The sequence below is a fragment of the Microcaecilia unicolor genome, chromosome 1 (assembly GCF_901765095.1).
Source record: "Microcaecilia unicolor chromosome 1, aMicUni1.1, whole genome shotgun sequence".
In the NCBI taxonomy this organism is placed as follows: domain Eukaryota; kingdom Metazoa; phylum Chordata; class Amphibia; order Gymnophiona; family Siphonopidae; genus Microcaecilia; species Microcaecilia unicolor.
In genome coordinates this window covers 39255632-39270699 of record NC_044031.1, presented here as the reverse complement: position 1 = coordinate 39270699, position 15068 = coordinate 39255632, and the positions used below count along the sequence as shown (strand labels likewise).

At 43.2% G+C, this 15068-nt stretch overlaps 1 protein-coding gene across 1 annotated transcript in view; it reads left to right on the top strand.

Moving 5' to 3' along the window:
* LOC115465678 (SCO-spondin-like) overlaps positions 1-15068 on the top strand; it is a 537587-nt gene that overhangs the window by 324686 nt on the left and 197833 nt on the right. Inside the window, exons 70-74 of the mRNA XM_030196374.1 lie at positions 1248-1418; positions 2658-2825; positions 3591-3599; positions 8115-8194; positions 8416-8585. Coding sequence (XP_030052234.1) covers positions 1248-1418; positions 2658-2825; positions 3591-3599; positions 8115-8194; positions 8416-8585 — 598 coding nt within the window. The remainder of the gene's footprint in view (positions 1-1247; positions 1419-2657; positions 2826-3590; positions 3600-8114; positions 8195-8415; positions 8586-15068) is intronic.

Here is a 15068-nt window from a genome sequence, read left to right as displayed (position 1 = left end):
AAACCAGGATTGGATGCCAACCTTAAGGGTCAAGGGGAGATATGATACAGACATTTAAATAGTTGATAGGTATTAATATATAAAACAAATCTGTTCCAGAGATGGGGAAACAGTAAAACTAGAGGACATGAATTGAGGTTGCCAGGTGGTAAACTTAGGAGAATTGTCAGGAAATACATTTTCACAAAGAGGGCGGCCGATGCCTGATGTGTCCTTCTGAGGGAGGTGGTGGAGACAAAAATGGTGACAAAATTCAAAAAGTATGTGATGAACAGAGGATCCCTAATTAGAAAGAGGATGGTATAAAAACAAAACATAAATGACTGCATGCATGTTGATGTGTTGAGTGGTACTTAGATGGCGACTCCAGATGTGAGGAACTAAGGCCAGTTTCGGGCAGATTTCGACACTGTGTTTCATGTACGGCAAGACAGATAAGGATGTACTGGAGAGGACTTTGATGGCAACTCCAGTAGTTGGGGATCACTGTTCCTTCTAAGCTGAGCAAAAGCCCTCCAACTGCATTTCTGCTAGTAAGGGGTGGTGCTTGTTTTTTCAGTTGCTAGGAACAGGCAGGTTCCCTGAAGTCCTGCAGAGCTTGCCTATCCCTCACATTGAAAATGTGATAGTGAAGCAGCACCCCCTACTGGCAGGACTGTAGATGGAGGACTTCCACTCAGCTTAGAGGGAACAGTGGTTGGGATGTCCTGAAAATGGCAAAGATCAGGATCAAGTATATGCATTTTATACCACATTCATTCATTGTTGGTTTAATCATGAATTGATAAGTGTGACTGTTGGGCAGATTGGATGGACTGTTCAGGCCTTGATCTGCGATCATCTACTATCTTACTTTAAAAAGAATCTTCTTTCTCTAGTGGGTTATAGCCTAAGCTCTATCAACGAAGCCTTAATTCTCATAGGGGATCAAATCTTTTCAAACTTTGGTGCTGTTAGTGTAGTTGGTTGTTGATGGTTAGGTTCTAAGCTCTTTCCTGGTTGCTGGGTTCTTAAAACAGTGATTGAGCAGTTCATGTAGTCGATTGGGCCCAAGGTGACATCTCAGTGGACATGGAATACCTCTCACCTCCAGGACTAAATATCTCTCTGCTTTGCTGATCCCTTCAGATAAAGAAACCACCAATCTTTTGATGTGCCAAATTTGTTGTAGCCCATCGTTACTGTGAGAGAATAGAATATGAACAAATGGGACGCATCTCTAATTCTTATGTTGGATTTCTCACTAGTGAATGGGAATTGGTCAGAATGGACACCTTGGAGTCAGTGTTCAGCCACCTGTGGAATTGGACTGCAGAGCCGGTATCGATTCTGTACTGACCCTCCTCCATCTGGGAGTGGAAAGCCATGCTTCGGCCCAGACCATGAAAACCAACCCTGTAATATTCAGCTCTGCAGCAGTAAGTCCTTGACCTCTCTTTCTTTCTTCCCATCCACCCCTCCCCCCAGCTCCCAGATACCTGCCAAACTCTAGGATGATTCTCTTAAAGTACCTATCATACCTAGAGGCAAGTATTTAAGCATTCATAGTGCTTATTCTCCTGATTCAACAACAGCCTTTGGAGATGCCAGAATGAATGGAAAATGGTTAATATTTATTTATTAAAACATTATATATATACAACAAAACCTGAAAACTCAGTTTGCTCTGGTGTTTTTGGATACTCATTTAACCAACCGAAGTGGCCAAAAGACATTCAACAGTTGCTATTTGTGTTATATAAATGGAGGAAAAAAGCCTCTGTATTCCCGCTTCAGAACATAATCACGTTTGTTAAACCGGGGTGGAATCTTCATAGGCTAAAAAACCTCCAATTGAAACTTTAATAAACAAGAAATCACATCAAACGAACACTTATCTTTAGTGTCTCCAATGCAGTTGCAATTTCACTCTTGTGCGCCTGACGGGGTCCCGTTTCGCCGTCACAGGCTTTGTCAAGGGAACAACCTCATGCTGCGATGTGAATCTGCTTATTGTGCTGTGCAGTTTTGCTTAAAACCAAATTGCAACTGCATTGGCGACACTAAAGATAAGTGTTCGTTTGATGTGATTTTTTGTTTATTAAAGTTTCAATTGGAGGTTTTTTAGCCTATGAAGATTCCACCCCGGTTTAACAAACGTGATTATGTTCTGAAGTGGGAATACAGAGGCTTTTTTCCTCCATTTATATAACACAAATAGCAACTGTTGAATGTCTTTTGGCCACTTCAGTTGGTTAAATAAGATTTATTTCGAATAACAGTGGCAGTATCCGATTTGTGTATAAAAGTTGTTTTTGGATACTCAACAATATTTTTCATGAGTTGCACTTGTCTGGGAAGATGAGCTAACCATATGAGGAGTCATATTGACTGACAGGTCTCAAGAAAACAGCAGTGCTAATATGTTGTAGAATATTCCCATTGAAAATGTTATCTCTTCAATCCTTTCAGTTACTGACCAGCAAAATTCCTGTCTGTAGTTCCTGCCCAGCAAAATTCCTGTCTGTACTTCCTGCCTATTCTTTCTGCTGCTTCCTGAAGGCAGTGCTTGGAATTGCTTTCATTTTCCTAGCTTTTCTTCTCTCTCTTTTACCTCCTGTCCTTCCTCCTCCTTCCCTTCTCTCTGCCATCACCACTTTGTGTTATCCTTCTGACAGGAAATGGTAACTGGAGCGAGTGGGGTCCCTGGACGGGATGCAGCAAAACCTGTGGGGAGGGGGTGCGGACCAGGATACGGAGCTGTGATAATCCGGCCCCTCTGGGAGATGGAGATTACTGCGAAGGTTCTGGTGTGAACATGGAGGCATGTCACCTGGAGTGCCCAGGTAATGGAAGAAAAAGAGGAGACCAGAAAGGAGGTCAAAGGCAAGCACAGAGCAGTGAGCCTGTGGAGTGTAGCTCCATTCCCCACTTGTTAATCTGTGACCTTGAGGAAGTCTCTTGAGCTTACTGGGTTTAAAATTTTGAGGGGCACTGTTGTGAAAACATTTTCAGTATCTTGTGGCTTTCCCACTCATGGCAGGCTCAATGCAGTAGGCAATGGAAGGTTAAGTGACTTGCCCAGAGTCACAAGGAGCTGTCTGTGCCAGGAATTGAACTCAGTTCCTCAGGACCAAAGTCCACCACCCTAACCACTAGGCCACTCCTCCACTCCAACTATAAACATTGACAAGGATGCCAAGGGTGGACCATTCCAACAAATGAGATTTACCCACACAAAGAGTAAGATAGAAGACCAATGAATGTTTTCTTGTTGTACATGTGGGGTATATATTTGGAACGATCTTTGTGTTGTATTTTTTTGCAAATGAAAGGAGCACCACAAAATGATACTAAGCTTTCTTTGGTTTTAATTTGTATTTTTTTCAATTCCATATGAAAAATGGATGCAACACACACAAAATGAAGTTTGTCATTTGGTAACACAAACTAGAGCCCCATACATTATGCATTACTAAATATTTGTAACCTGGGTCTTGCTACCTCCACCACTAGCTCAGTCTCTCGGGTTTGGAGCACTCCGCAGACTGGGACACATACAGTTTTCACTCTTCCACTCACTCTCTTAATTCTCCATTCGCACTTGGGAGTAGGTCAGGGTCTGGAGTAGAGATCCGGGCAATGGGGCTTTCTAAGAGTGTTCTGCCAGTCTGGGAAAGCAAGCGTCCTCGCTCCAAAGAACCACTCTGTACTCTGTACTCTAAGGATTTGATTTTTATAGAAATTTGGAGGGACTTAATGGAAAGGGAAGGACATCTAATCAGTGGTGCACTGGCTAGAGCACTGCGCTTGCAATCAGAAGGTTGCTGGTTCGATTCCCCCTTTTACTATCCTGGTAATTTAGACATCCCTGACTGCACTTGCTTGTTTTTTTTTTTTTCTTCCGATTTTTCCTCTCTGCATGGGTCCCGCACAGCACTAACTAAACTAAAATTACTTTGGGGACCTGCATACTGCTGTCATGGAGCTGGGGATGACATTTGAGGCTGGCTTACAAGTTGGGAAAAAAGTGTTTAACATTCAGTTTTTTTTGGTGGGAGGGGGTTAGTGACCACTGGGGGAGTCAGGGGAGGTCATCCCCGGTTCCCTCCGGTGGTCATCTGGTCATTTAGGGCACTTTTCTGGGACCTGTTCGTGAAAAAAACGGGTCCAACAAAAGTGACCTAAATTCTCTCTGAAAACGCCTTTCTTTTTTCCATTATCGGCCGAGCACGCACATCTCTGCTCAGCCGATAACCACGCCTCAGTCCCGCCTTCACCACGCCCCCGACACGCCCCCGTCAACTTTATGCGTTCCCACGACGGAGTGCAGTTGGAAACGCCCAAAATCGGCTTTTGATTATACCGATTTGGGCACCCACAAGAGAAAGACGTCCATCTCCCGATTTAGGTCGGAATTTGGGCGTTTTTCTCTTTCGAAAATAAGCCTCCAAGGGTCCCGGCAAGGTACAGGCAACCAAGAACCCTGTTTACAGCTCACCACTAATGTTTATCATCTCTCTAGTACCCCCCCCCCCCCCATGTCATTCACTGTCCACCCTCAAAGTCACTCTCTTCTCCCAGAAGGCTCTACATACTTAACCCTAGTAATCCCCATTATAATGGTGGATTACATATTGTATTAATGAGTTTTCACAAGAGCACTTAAGGACACATGGAAAGCTATTTTGCTTTGTGCTTTGGAAACTTAAAGATTGGGGTTTAAAGGAGGAATCGTAGGTTAGTGTTAGGCAAAATAAAAATATAAAAAGCAAATTTTATCAACTAATCTCCATAGTCTTTTCCATTTAGTTTCAAAAACTTTGTACCACAGCATTAACAAATAGAATCTAGCAGGTACTGCAGGATCTAGTTTAGGATAATCAGTGGGACACTGTCATACCGGGGTACAAATTCTAGTGATAGGGTGGATCAAATTGGTGGAGGGGTAGCATTGTATATTAACGAGAGCCTTGAATCAAATAGATTGAAAATTCTGCAGGAAACAAAACACTTCTTGGAATCACTGTGCATTGAAATTCCATGTGTAAAGGGGAAAAAGATAGTGATAGGAGTGTACTACCGTCCGCCTGGCCAGGATGAACAGACGGATGCAGAAATGTTAAAGGAAATTAGGAACGCAAACAAACTGGGCAACACAATAATAATGGGTGATTTCAATTACCCCGATATTGACTGGGTAAATGTAACATCGGTGCACGCTAGGGAGGTAAAATCCCTTGATGAAATCAAGGACAGCTTTATGGAGCAGCTGGTACAGGAGCCGACGAGAGAAGGAAAAATTCTAGACCTAGTCCTTAGTGGAGTGCATGATCTGGTGCGGGAGGTAATGGTGCTGGGGCCGCTTTGCAGTGGAGGCAGTGCTTGCAAATCTCTCTCATGAATATTCATTGTGGATATCCTGAAAACCTGACTGGCTGGGGTGCCTCCAGGACCAAGTTTGAGAACCACTGCATTAAGCCATTTAGATATATTAGACACTTCTGGTGATCCAACTATGCAAACAGGTACTTTATATTTAAATGTTTTTTATTCGGGATCAAAAGAACATCATACAGCAATCATCTAGACAAGAAAACCAGGTAACGCGATCATATACAGTGCAGTAAAATGATGATAAGAGAACAATAAACAAAGCGCCATAGGAACCTATGATCCCAATTTTGTTACCATCCCACTACCACTCATCCAAGTATCCATTAAAGGTATGACACTGACGGCCTGTGTCTAGACTCTTATGACTCCAGGCCATGCATTAGGGTGAGCGTTACCATAAACCTAATCCCCACCCCACTCTGCAAACGGGAACTTTAATAGCAGATTTTGTGTTGGAATCAGAGACTAGATCTTAAAGCTGTTCTTTAGGAGGAGAAATAAAAAATTTATGGACATGAAAATTAATGTTTTCCCTGATGTAGCAAAAAATACTCAGAAAAGAAGGAAATAATTTTTATTGTTAAGGCCAAGAGTTCTTCAGTTAGGAACTCGATTTTGGTTGAACTACCTATGTAAATGTGTGGTCAGAAGGCAAGGCTCTAAATATATTTTTATGATCCTCAACAATTAACCGTTTTCCTCGCTGGGAAACAATCTGCTCCCATGGCTTCTTCACTTCCTGTTACCTCTACTTAGGGATAGAGTTGATCTCCTCGATATATTACAATGCCTGGGAATTATGGGCCTGATATTTAGACTGCGGGAGGGAGCCCGGCTAACTCCTGCGGTCAAGCCCGGATATTGAATGTCAGGCGGTTTCTGGTGACCGGCATAGATTATCCAGGTGTTTTTTGGCCAGTTTAAATTTAAACAGGCAAGCCGATATTCAGCACTGGCTGGTTAAGTTTAAACCAGCCAAAGATAGGCCTGTTATTTCGGCTGCCTAATTTGTCCGCCAAAATTAGCCGTCAATGCGCTGAATATTAGTGTATAGCCATTTATATTGTCTGATTTAACCAGCTATCCACTAAGCACTAACCTAATGGTGATACCTCTAGCCAAACTTCTAGCCAATCAAAACCTCAACCCCTACATATACGCAGACGATGTCACAATTTACATCCCATTCAAACATGATCTAAACGAAATCACCAACGAGATCAACCAAAGCCTCCAAACCATGCACTCCTGGGCGGATGCATTCCAACTAAAACTCAACGCAGAAAAAACACAATGTCTTGTACTCACAGCACAACACAAACAACTACTCCACCATAACCACACCATACTGTTCTCTACCCGTCTCACAAAATCTGAAAATTCTTGGAATTACCATCGATCGAAACCTCACACTCGATGCCCATGTGAAGAATACGATGAAAAAGATGTTCCACTCCATGTGGAAACTCAAAAGAGTAAAACCTTTCTTCCCGAGATACATCTTCCGAACCCTGGTACAGTCAATAGTAATAAGTCATTTGGACTACTGCAACACACTATACGCTGGCTGCAAAGAACAGACTATCAAAAAACTCCAAACAGCACAGAATACCGCAGCTAGACTCATATTTGGAAAAACTAAATATGAAAGTGCAAAACACTTAAGAGAGAAACTTCACTGGCTCCCACTCAAGAAACGCATTGCGTTCAAGATCTGCATGATTGTACACAAAATCATTCACGCAGACGCCCCAATTTATATGCTAAACCTCGTGGACCTGCCTCCCAGAAACGGCATAAGATCAGCCCGCAAATTTCTCAATCTGCACTTCCCCAGCTGTAAATGACTGAAATACAAGCTGATACCCGCCACCACCTTCTCTTACATGAGCACGTAGTTGTGGAATGCACTACCTACAGCCCTGAAAACTATTGACGAAATAACTAACTTTCGCAAATCTCTGAAGACTTATCTCTTCAACAAGGCCTACAAAGATAACCCATAGCCTTACAAACTACACATCAACCCATTCAACTATTAAAGTCTACCTTCTATACTACCCTGCCTAATACCTTCCTTCTCTCTTCCCTTACCTAATCTTTGTACATTACCAATTGTATCTGATATCCTGGAATTACTATGTCATAACTAAACTCTGTAAGCCACTTTGAGCCTGCAAATAGGTGGGAAAATGTGGGAAACAAATGCAATAAATAAATAAAATAAATAAATAACAATATTCAGCGGGAGATAATTGGCTATCTTTCACTGAATATTCCTGGATAGCAGGTTGAGTGCCAGTTAGGTTCTTTTAAATATTGGGGAGTATGTCTTTGTTTCCTTAGTTTTGGTTGCATGGAATTATGTTTGACACGCTCTCCTTTTAAATTGAGGACTGAGTAGAAATCCGAAGAAAGACTTTTCCTTTGAATGTTTATTCTGCATTTATTTTATGTTCTGTTACTACTTTCCAAGAAGGTTATTACACTTGTATTATTTTTGTTTTTGAAATGCAAGAAAATAAAACAAAAAAAATCTCAAGAGGGCTGCACATTGGATACCTCTGATGTAGGGGACTCGTTCAGTCAAATAAGTTTGTGGGTGAACAGCCTAGCTGCTTTATCTCCATTTAGTATTTCTGGAGAAAAATGTTTTATCTATCCTTTGTGCTGCTGTTTCGGATGTTTCTTTAGTATGCTTTCTTTCTTACATGGCCTCCCCTTTCTCGTTCTAACAGTGATGAACTGCTTGGACATTGCAGGCTCTGTGTACAGCAACTGTGGGCCCTCGTGTCCAAGGTCCTGTGATGATATCTCAGTAAGTGACCTTTGTCAGATCCTCTGTGCTCTGCTCTGCCATATTGCCCAGTGCTTCCCTCCTCGATGATTTCAGCACTGTGAGAGAAAGTAGGGGATGTCGTAGGTTAGTTTTCTCCCCATGGCCTCTCTTTGATCTTACCACTATCTCGGAAGGTTGACGAGGTCTTTCTTCAGTGTGATATACTCACTTCTCTCCATGTGACTTCTCTCCGATTTCAGCACTGTGTCTGGAGCTGTGAGCCTGGCTGTTACTGCAGCAGCGGGCAGGTATTGAACGAGAATGGCACTGCATGTGTGGAGAGAGAGGACTGCACCTGCCTGGATATGTTGACTGGAGACAGGTATCTCCCTGGTGAGAGTGTCCTGCGAGATGACGGCTGCAACAACTGGTAAGAGGCATTGTAGGTGCACATTCTTTAGTTCCAGATGATCTACGTATCTAGATTTGATTTACTTCTGATTGTTGCCATGATACTGGAGTTCTACAGAAGAGGTGGAGCTAAGTCTCCTCCCTCTCCATCCCCGGCACCCTACACAAAACATGCAACACAGTGGGCATTATTGTTTGTCACAGCATATAGATTGAGAATGAGGACTCAGTGACACATTTGACAATCTGGATTAAATAGGAAAAACTGGGGGGAGGGCAGTATGGTTGGAGTTGAGGAGATTGTTGGATTAGTTCACTGGTGGAGGAAGATTTTAGGTGGTGAATGTTGGGTTAGGGTTACCATATGTCCTCTTTGAAGAGGACATGTCCTCCAGGTTTTTTTTTAATTTTTAGGAACATTTCCTCTTTTTCAATGTGTGTGCCTATGACCAACACACCTACCCACATAATGAGAGAAACCATCTCTGGCCTATTAGTCAGTCTGGACACATGGGGGTGCTAAAGAGAAAGAAAGGCATTGCTGATCTGTCTGTTTTCCTGCTGGTTGAATCTGTCAAATTTTTGTTTGTGCAGTACAACTAAGTATATGTCATGCAAAGACTTTCACACATATCTCAGAAACCAGCTAAAGTTGTTGAGGGATTTCTGCCCTTCTGATAAATACGCTTGAGCTCAGACTCGGTCAAACTCAAATCTGGAAGTTTTTGAAAAGTAGATTATTGTCTACTGCTGTACTGGAAGTCAGTCACTGTTTGATGTGTGTTCATTAACTGAGAGGCATTTATACATTTGCTATGATTATATATTTCTTTAGCAATGGTAGCAGCCATATTTATTTTTTGTGTCTTCTATTTTGTCTTGGATTGGTCTGTAAGGGAAAGGGTGAGCCTGATTGGTGGGAGGTTTTCTAGATTTTTAATTGTATTGATTTGTTGTGTTAGTGTACACTGCACTGAAAAGTTTTGTTTTATAGAAACTATGGCATCAGGTTCTATTTCTCAAAGTGGTGTCTTGACCTAAAAGGATATGTTGGTTGAAGGCAGGAGAATGAAGAGGGACAACAGGCAAGTGTCTGTCAGAGAGAGGACTGGGATGATGGGTTGGCTAAGGGACAGTGGAGCAAATTAGATACGGGATAGAAAAGGCAAAGAGCTACTGCCAACCTGAATATGTCCCCAGTAGCCCTTGAATGAGCAATTTTCACAGTGACACTGGTGAGTGTAGGCCCATAAGTACAAGATACCCATGCAACTGCAAGCACATTTTCAAATTAAAACTATTTATTGTCTTAAACCAAGAACAAGATTCAACATGAAATCCTAGCATGTTGTTGGCTGGTTTTGCCCCCCAACCCCAGCCCCTGGCTGTACCTCTTCATAGGGGGAGGGAGATTTTTAGCCCTCCATTTTACGATATAATGCCATTATATCGCTCCATGGTGCTACCGCACCTGGAGTATTGTGTTCAGTTCTGGTCGCCTCATCTCAAAAAAGATATAAAGGAATTGGAGAAGGTGCAGAGAAGGGCAACGAAAATGATAAAAGGGATGGGACGACTACCTTATGAGGAGAGGTTAAGACGGCTAGGACTCTTTAGCCTGGAGAAAAGGCGGCTGAGGGGTGATATGACAGAGGTCTACAAAATAATGAGTGGGGTAGAGCGGACAGATGTGAAGCGTTTGTTTACGCTTTCTAACAATAATAGAACTAGGGGACACAAGATGAAATTAGAATGTGGTAGGTTTAAAACAAATCGGAGAAAGTTTTCCTTTACTCAGCGTGTGGTTAGACTCTGGAACTCATTGCCGGAGAAGGTAGTGACGGCAGCTGGCCTTGCTGAGTTTAAAGGGGGTCTGGACAGATTCCTGAAGGAAAAGTCCATTGATCGTTATTAAATTTTGGGTTTTTGCCAGGTTCTTGGGGCCTGGATTGGCCGCTGTCGGAGACAGAGTGCTGGGCTTGATGGACCTTTGGTCTTTTCCCAGCGTGGCAGTGCTTATGTACTTAAGTAAAATTTTCTGAAGATTGTACTCTCTGCACTTACAACCTTCTCATGTACAATAATTTACCCTATCTTGGGGCTGATGTAATAAAGCACATGAGGCTTTTCTCGTACAGCTTAGCACAACTTCTGCACATGGCAACCCAATTCTAAAAGGAGTTTTGCACATGAGCAAACTGACATCAGTGCAGAGCTCATTTAAATCCCATGGTGAAAAGGAATTAGCTCAGTTGCAAAGACCTGAAGACTGAGCACATGGCCCTCTAACACCAGGATTTTAACACCAGGTGTGTGGAGGAGTAAAAGGCTAGCTGCTTCTTCTATAGCTGGCATTAATGAGGATTTCTTGTCTGTATCTTAATCCTTCTGCAATCATGAACATAGTAAATGATGGCAGATAAAGACCTGCCATCATTTACTATGGAGTGGAAGAGTAGCCTAGTGGTTAGTGCAGCGGACTTTGATCCTGGGGAACTGGGTTCGATTCCCACTGCAGCTCCTTGTGACTCTGGGCAAGTCACTTAACTCTCCATTCCTTAGCGTCCCTCCGGACCGGACCAGGATTGGACTGATGGGTTGTGCTCGCCTACCAGCAGGTGGAGACTGAGAAAAAACTCTGACTCTAGAGAGCCAATAGGAGCCCTGGCCATGTGACCTTAGCCTCAGTATTTTCTCAGTCTCCCAGCAGGTAGGAAGCGAGCCCATTAGTCTCTCTCTTTATCTTTTAGTGGTTAATAATGCTACCTCTTCTTCTGTGCCTAGGAATTCTCTGTTTAGACGCTGGTCAGGCAGGGATTTCTTTTCCTTTCTTGTTTCCTTTCTTTACAGCCTCTGGGGGTGTTAAACTCGGGTGTCCCCGAGTCCCTCCCCCCTTCCTCCCCATCTCCCATACGTGGCTGGGAAGGACTACCCTTTGTTTAGAAAGGTGTATGTCTTTGGGAGAGGCAGCCACTATAGAAAGTTAAAACTTATGAGCATTTTAAAGAGCAAGCTAAATCACGAGCAGGCAGCTCTGTGTTTTTCCCCATTACTTTAACGAGCAGGCAGCTCTGGTTGCTGTTTTGGGTGTCTATATTGTCTAGCTGTTAAAAAAAAAAAAAAAAAAAAAGAGGCAGCAGTAATTTGGAGGAGTTTTCTTGGCTGGTTATTGCTCTTCCTTCTGTTTTTGTGGGTCAGTTTTAATTTTAGCGGTTTGTTCGGCGGAACAGGGCTTCAAAAAAAAAAAAAAAAGGATTTTGGCGCGAATCGGGTACGCGCGTGCACGCGCATTACCGTCATGTCCGAGAAGCTGAGACGCTACGCTGTATGCCAGCGTCGGGGGATCTCCTCTTCCAGCTCTTGTAAATATTGTACACCGCTGGGGGGTGCGTCGGGACCTTCTCTTTCGCCGTTTTCGGGGCTTCAGTTGTCAGCTCAGAGTTCCTTGCCGTCGCGGTCTGCTGTAGCAGTCTGGATGGGTCAGGTGCACCTCCGGATGCCGCTCCCGCGAATTCTGCGAGTGCGGTGCCCATTTTGTTTGTTTCCCACGACGCGAAGTGTTTTTATTTGGATGTAGAGAGCTCCATTATGCAGGAGAGGCTGCAGCATGTTTTTTGTCAGCGCCAGAGTGGTTTTCTGTATTGCAGCCTGCTCCTTCAGATCGCAGTGCTCTGTGTTATGTGTAGTGCTCCACGCAGGGCTCGGTGTTATGTGTGGCAGTCCGTAATTTAAATCTACAAGGTGGGAGTTGCGAATTATACAACAAATTATACGAATGAGAACAAAAGAACGCATTTATGCACTCCATTAGCACAAATGGTTTGAGGCTGCTTGCTCTATATTCCAGGATTATTTTTCTCTCTGGTTTCCCAGTGTTGCGGTTACCATATTTTTTATTCTTTTTCTGCCTTGAGTCTATGGAAATTCTGCAAGGTTGTAATGTCAGTTTTGACAAGGTTATGATTTTAATTTTTGTATACACAGAGTTTGTTCCTTTTAAGCATTTCTCTCATTGGCAGAATTTAAGAATGTTTATCTATAGGCATAGAGTAGATTGTTTTTGATGCCAAAAAATATATATAAGCTCTCTCATGTTCTCTGGGGGACTGCCCTGTCTATCAAGCTCCCAATCACTCAGCTGCAGGAATGCTTGGTTCATGTCCTCCCTCTCTTCCAACTGTCTTGAACCCTCTCATATTTAATTTTGGCTTTCTTCTGATAGTTACAGGACAGATGACCACTTAGACAATGAGGTCACTTTTTCATTTTGCATATTTCCCCCTTGAGGATAGTGGAAGGTTCTCAAACCATCTAATGGAGTTTTTTATCTTCACTATCAGTTCAGCATTGGCAGATGGTAAACTTTATGGTTTGGTCCAGTATGCCTATACATACCATCTACTATCCCTTCCTCTTCCTTAGAGATCTTATATTCTTGTCTCCAGCTTTCTTGAATTTAGACACAGTATTGTCTCCTCCACCTTCGCCAACAGGCTGCTGTGCTAATCCACCACCTTTTCTGTTAGCAGGATTTACCTCAGAATGGTAACATAGTAGATGATGGCGGATAAGAATCTAATAGTCAATGATTGGTGCTCTACAATTCTTGCTATAATATCTTATTTCCATGGCTATAGTATTCTACAGTGTTTTAAGAACTTAATAAATTTTTTCTATGACATAGAGTGCATTGTTCAGAGGCCATGGGGATCTATAGCTCTTTTGTATTCCCTGAGGGACAGTCTGGGCTACTAAGCGCCCAATTTTGTAGCTGCCTTTGAGGGCATGCTTTATTCATATTTGCCCTACTTTTCCACCTGGCGTGAACCTCTCATTTTTTCATCTTGGCTGTTTTCTGGTAATTACAGAACATATGAGGTCATTTATAGTTTTTTCTATTAATACCGCATTAACAGTTTGTAAACATTCTGGTTTTTGTCCGGTATGCTCGTTCATAGCACCCACTATCTCTTCCTTAGAGATCTTATGTTCTTGTCTCAAACTTTAGTGAAGTCACATACAGTCTTGTTTCCATTGCCTTCTCCAGAAAGGCTGTGGCACAAAATTTCACCACTTTTGTCCGTTTCACATATATATATACAGTGGGGGAAATAAGTATTTGATCCCTTGCTGATTTTGTAAGTTTGCCCACTGACAAAGACATGAGCAGCCCATAATTGAAGGGTAGGTTATTGGTAACAGTGAGAGATAGCACATCACAAATTAAATCCGGAAAATCACATTGTGGAAAGTATATGAATTTATTTGCATTCTGCAGAGGGAAATAAGTATTTGATCCCCCACCAACCAGTAAGAGATCTGGCCCCTACAGACCAGGTAGATGCTCCAAATCAACTCGTTACCTGCATGACAGACAGCTGTCGGCAATGGTCACCTGTATGAAAGACACCTGTCCACAGACTCAGTGAATCAGTCAGACTCTAACCTCTACAAAATGGCCAAGAGCAAGGAGCTGTCTAAGGATGTCAGGGACAAGATCATACACCTGCACAAGGCTGGAATGGGCTACAAAACCATCAGTAAGACGCTGGGCGAGAAGGAGACAACTGTTGGTGCCATAGTAAGAAAATGGAAGAAGTACAAAATGACTGTCAATCGACAAAGATCTGGGGCTCCACGCAAAATCTCACCTCGTGGGGTATCCTTGATCATGAGGAAGGTTAGAAATCAGCCTACAACTACAAGGGGGGAACTTGTCAATGATCTCAAGGCAGCTGGGACCACTGTCACCACGAAAACCATTGGTAACACATTACGACATAACGGATTGCAATCCTGCAGTGCCCGCAAGGTCCCCCTGCTCCGGAAGGCACATGTGACGGCCCGTCTGAAGTTTGCCAGTGAACACCTGGATGATGCCGAGAGTGATTGGGAGAAGGTGCTGTGGTCAGATGAGACAAAAATTGAGCTCTTTGGCATGAACTCAACTCGCCGTGTTTGGAGGAAGAGAAATGCTGCCTATGACCCAAAGAACACCATCCCCACTGTCAAGCATGGAGGTGGAAATGTTATGTTTTGGGGGTGTTTCTCTGCTAAGGGCACAGGACTACTTCACCGCATCAATGGGAGAATGGATGGGGCCATGTACCGTACAATTCTGAGTGACAACCTCCTTCCCTCCGCCAGGGCCTTAAAAATGGGTCGTGGCTGGGTCTTCCAGCACGACAATGACCCAAAACATACAGCCAAGGCAACAAAGGAGTGGCTCAGGAAGAAGCACATTAGGGTCATGGAGTGGCCTAGCCAGTCACCAGACCTTAATCCCATTGAAAACTTATGGAGGGAGCTGAAGCTGCGAGTTGCCAAGCGACAGCCCAGAACTCTTAATGATTTAGAGATGATCTGCAAAGAGGAGTGGACCAAAATTCCTCCTGACATGTGTGCAAACCTCATCATCAACTACAGAAGACGTCTGACCGCTGTGCTTGCCAACAAGGGTTTTGCCACCAAGTATAGGTCTTGTTTGCCAGAGGGATCAAAT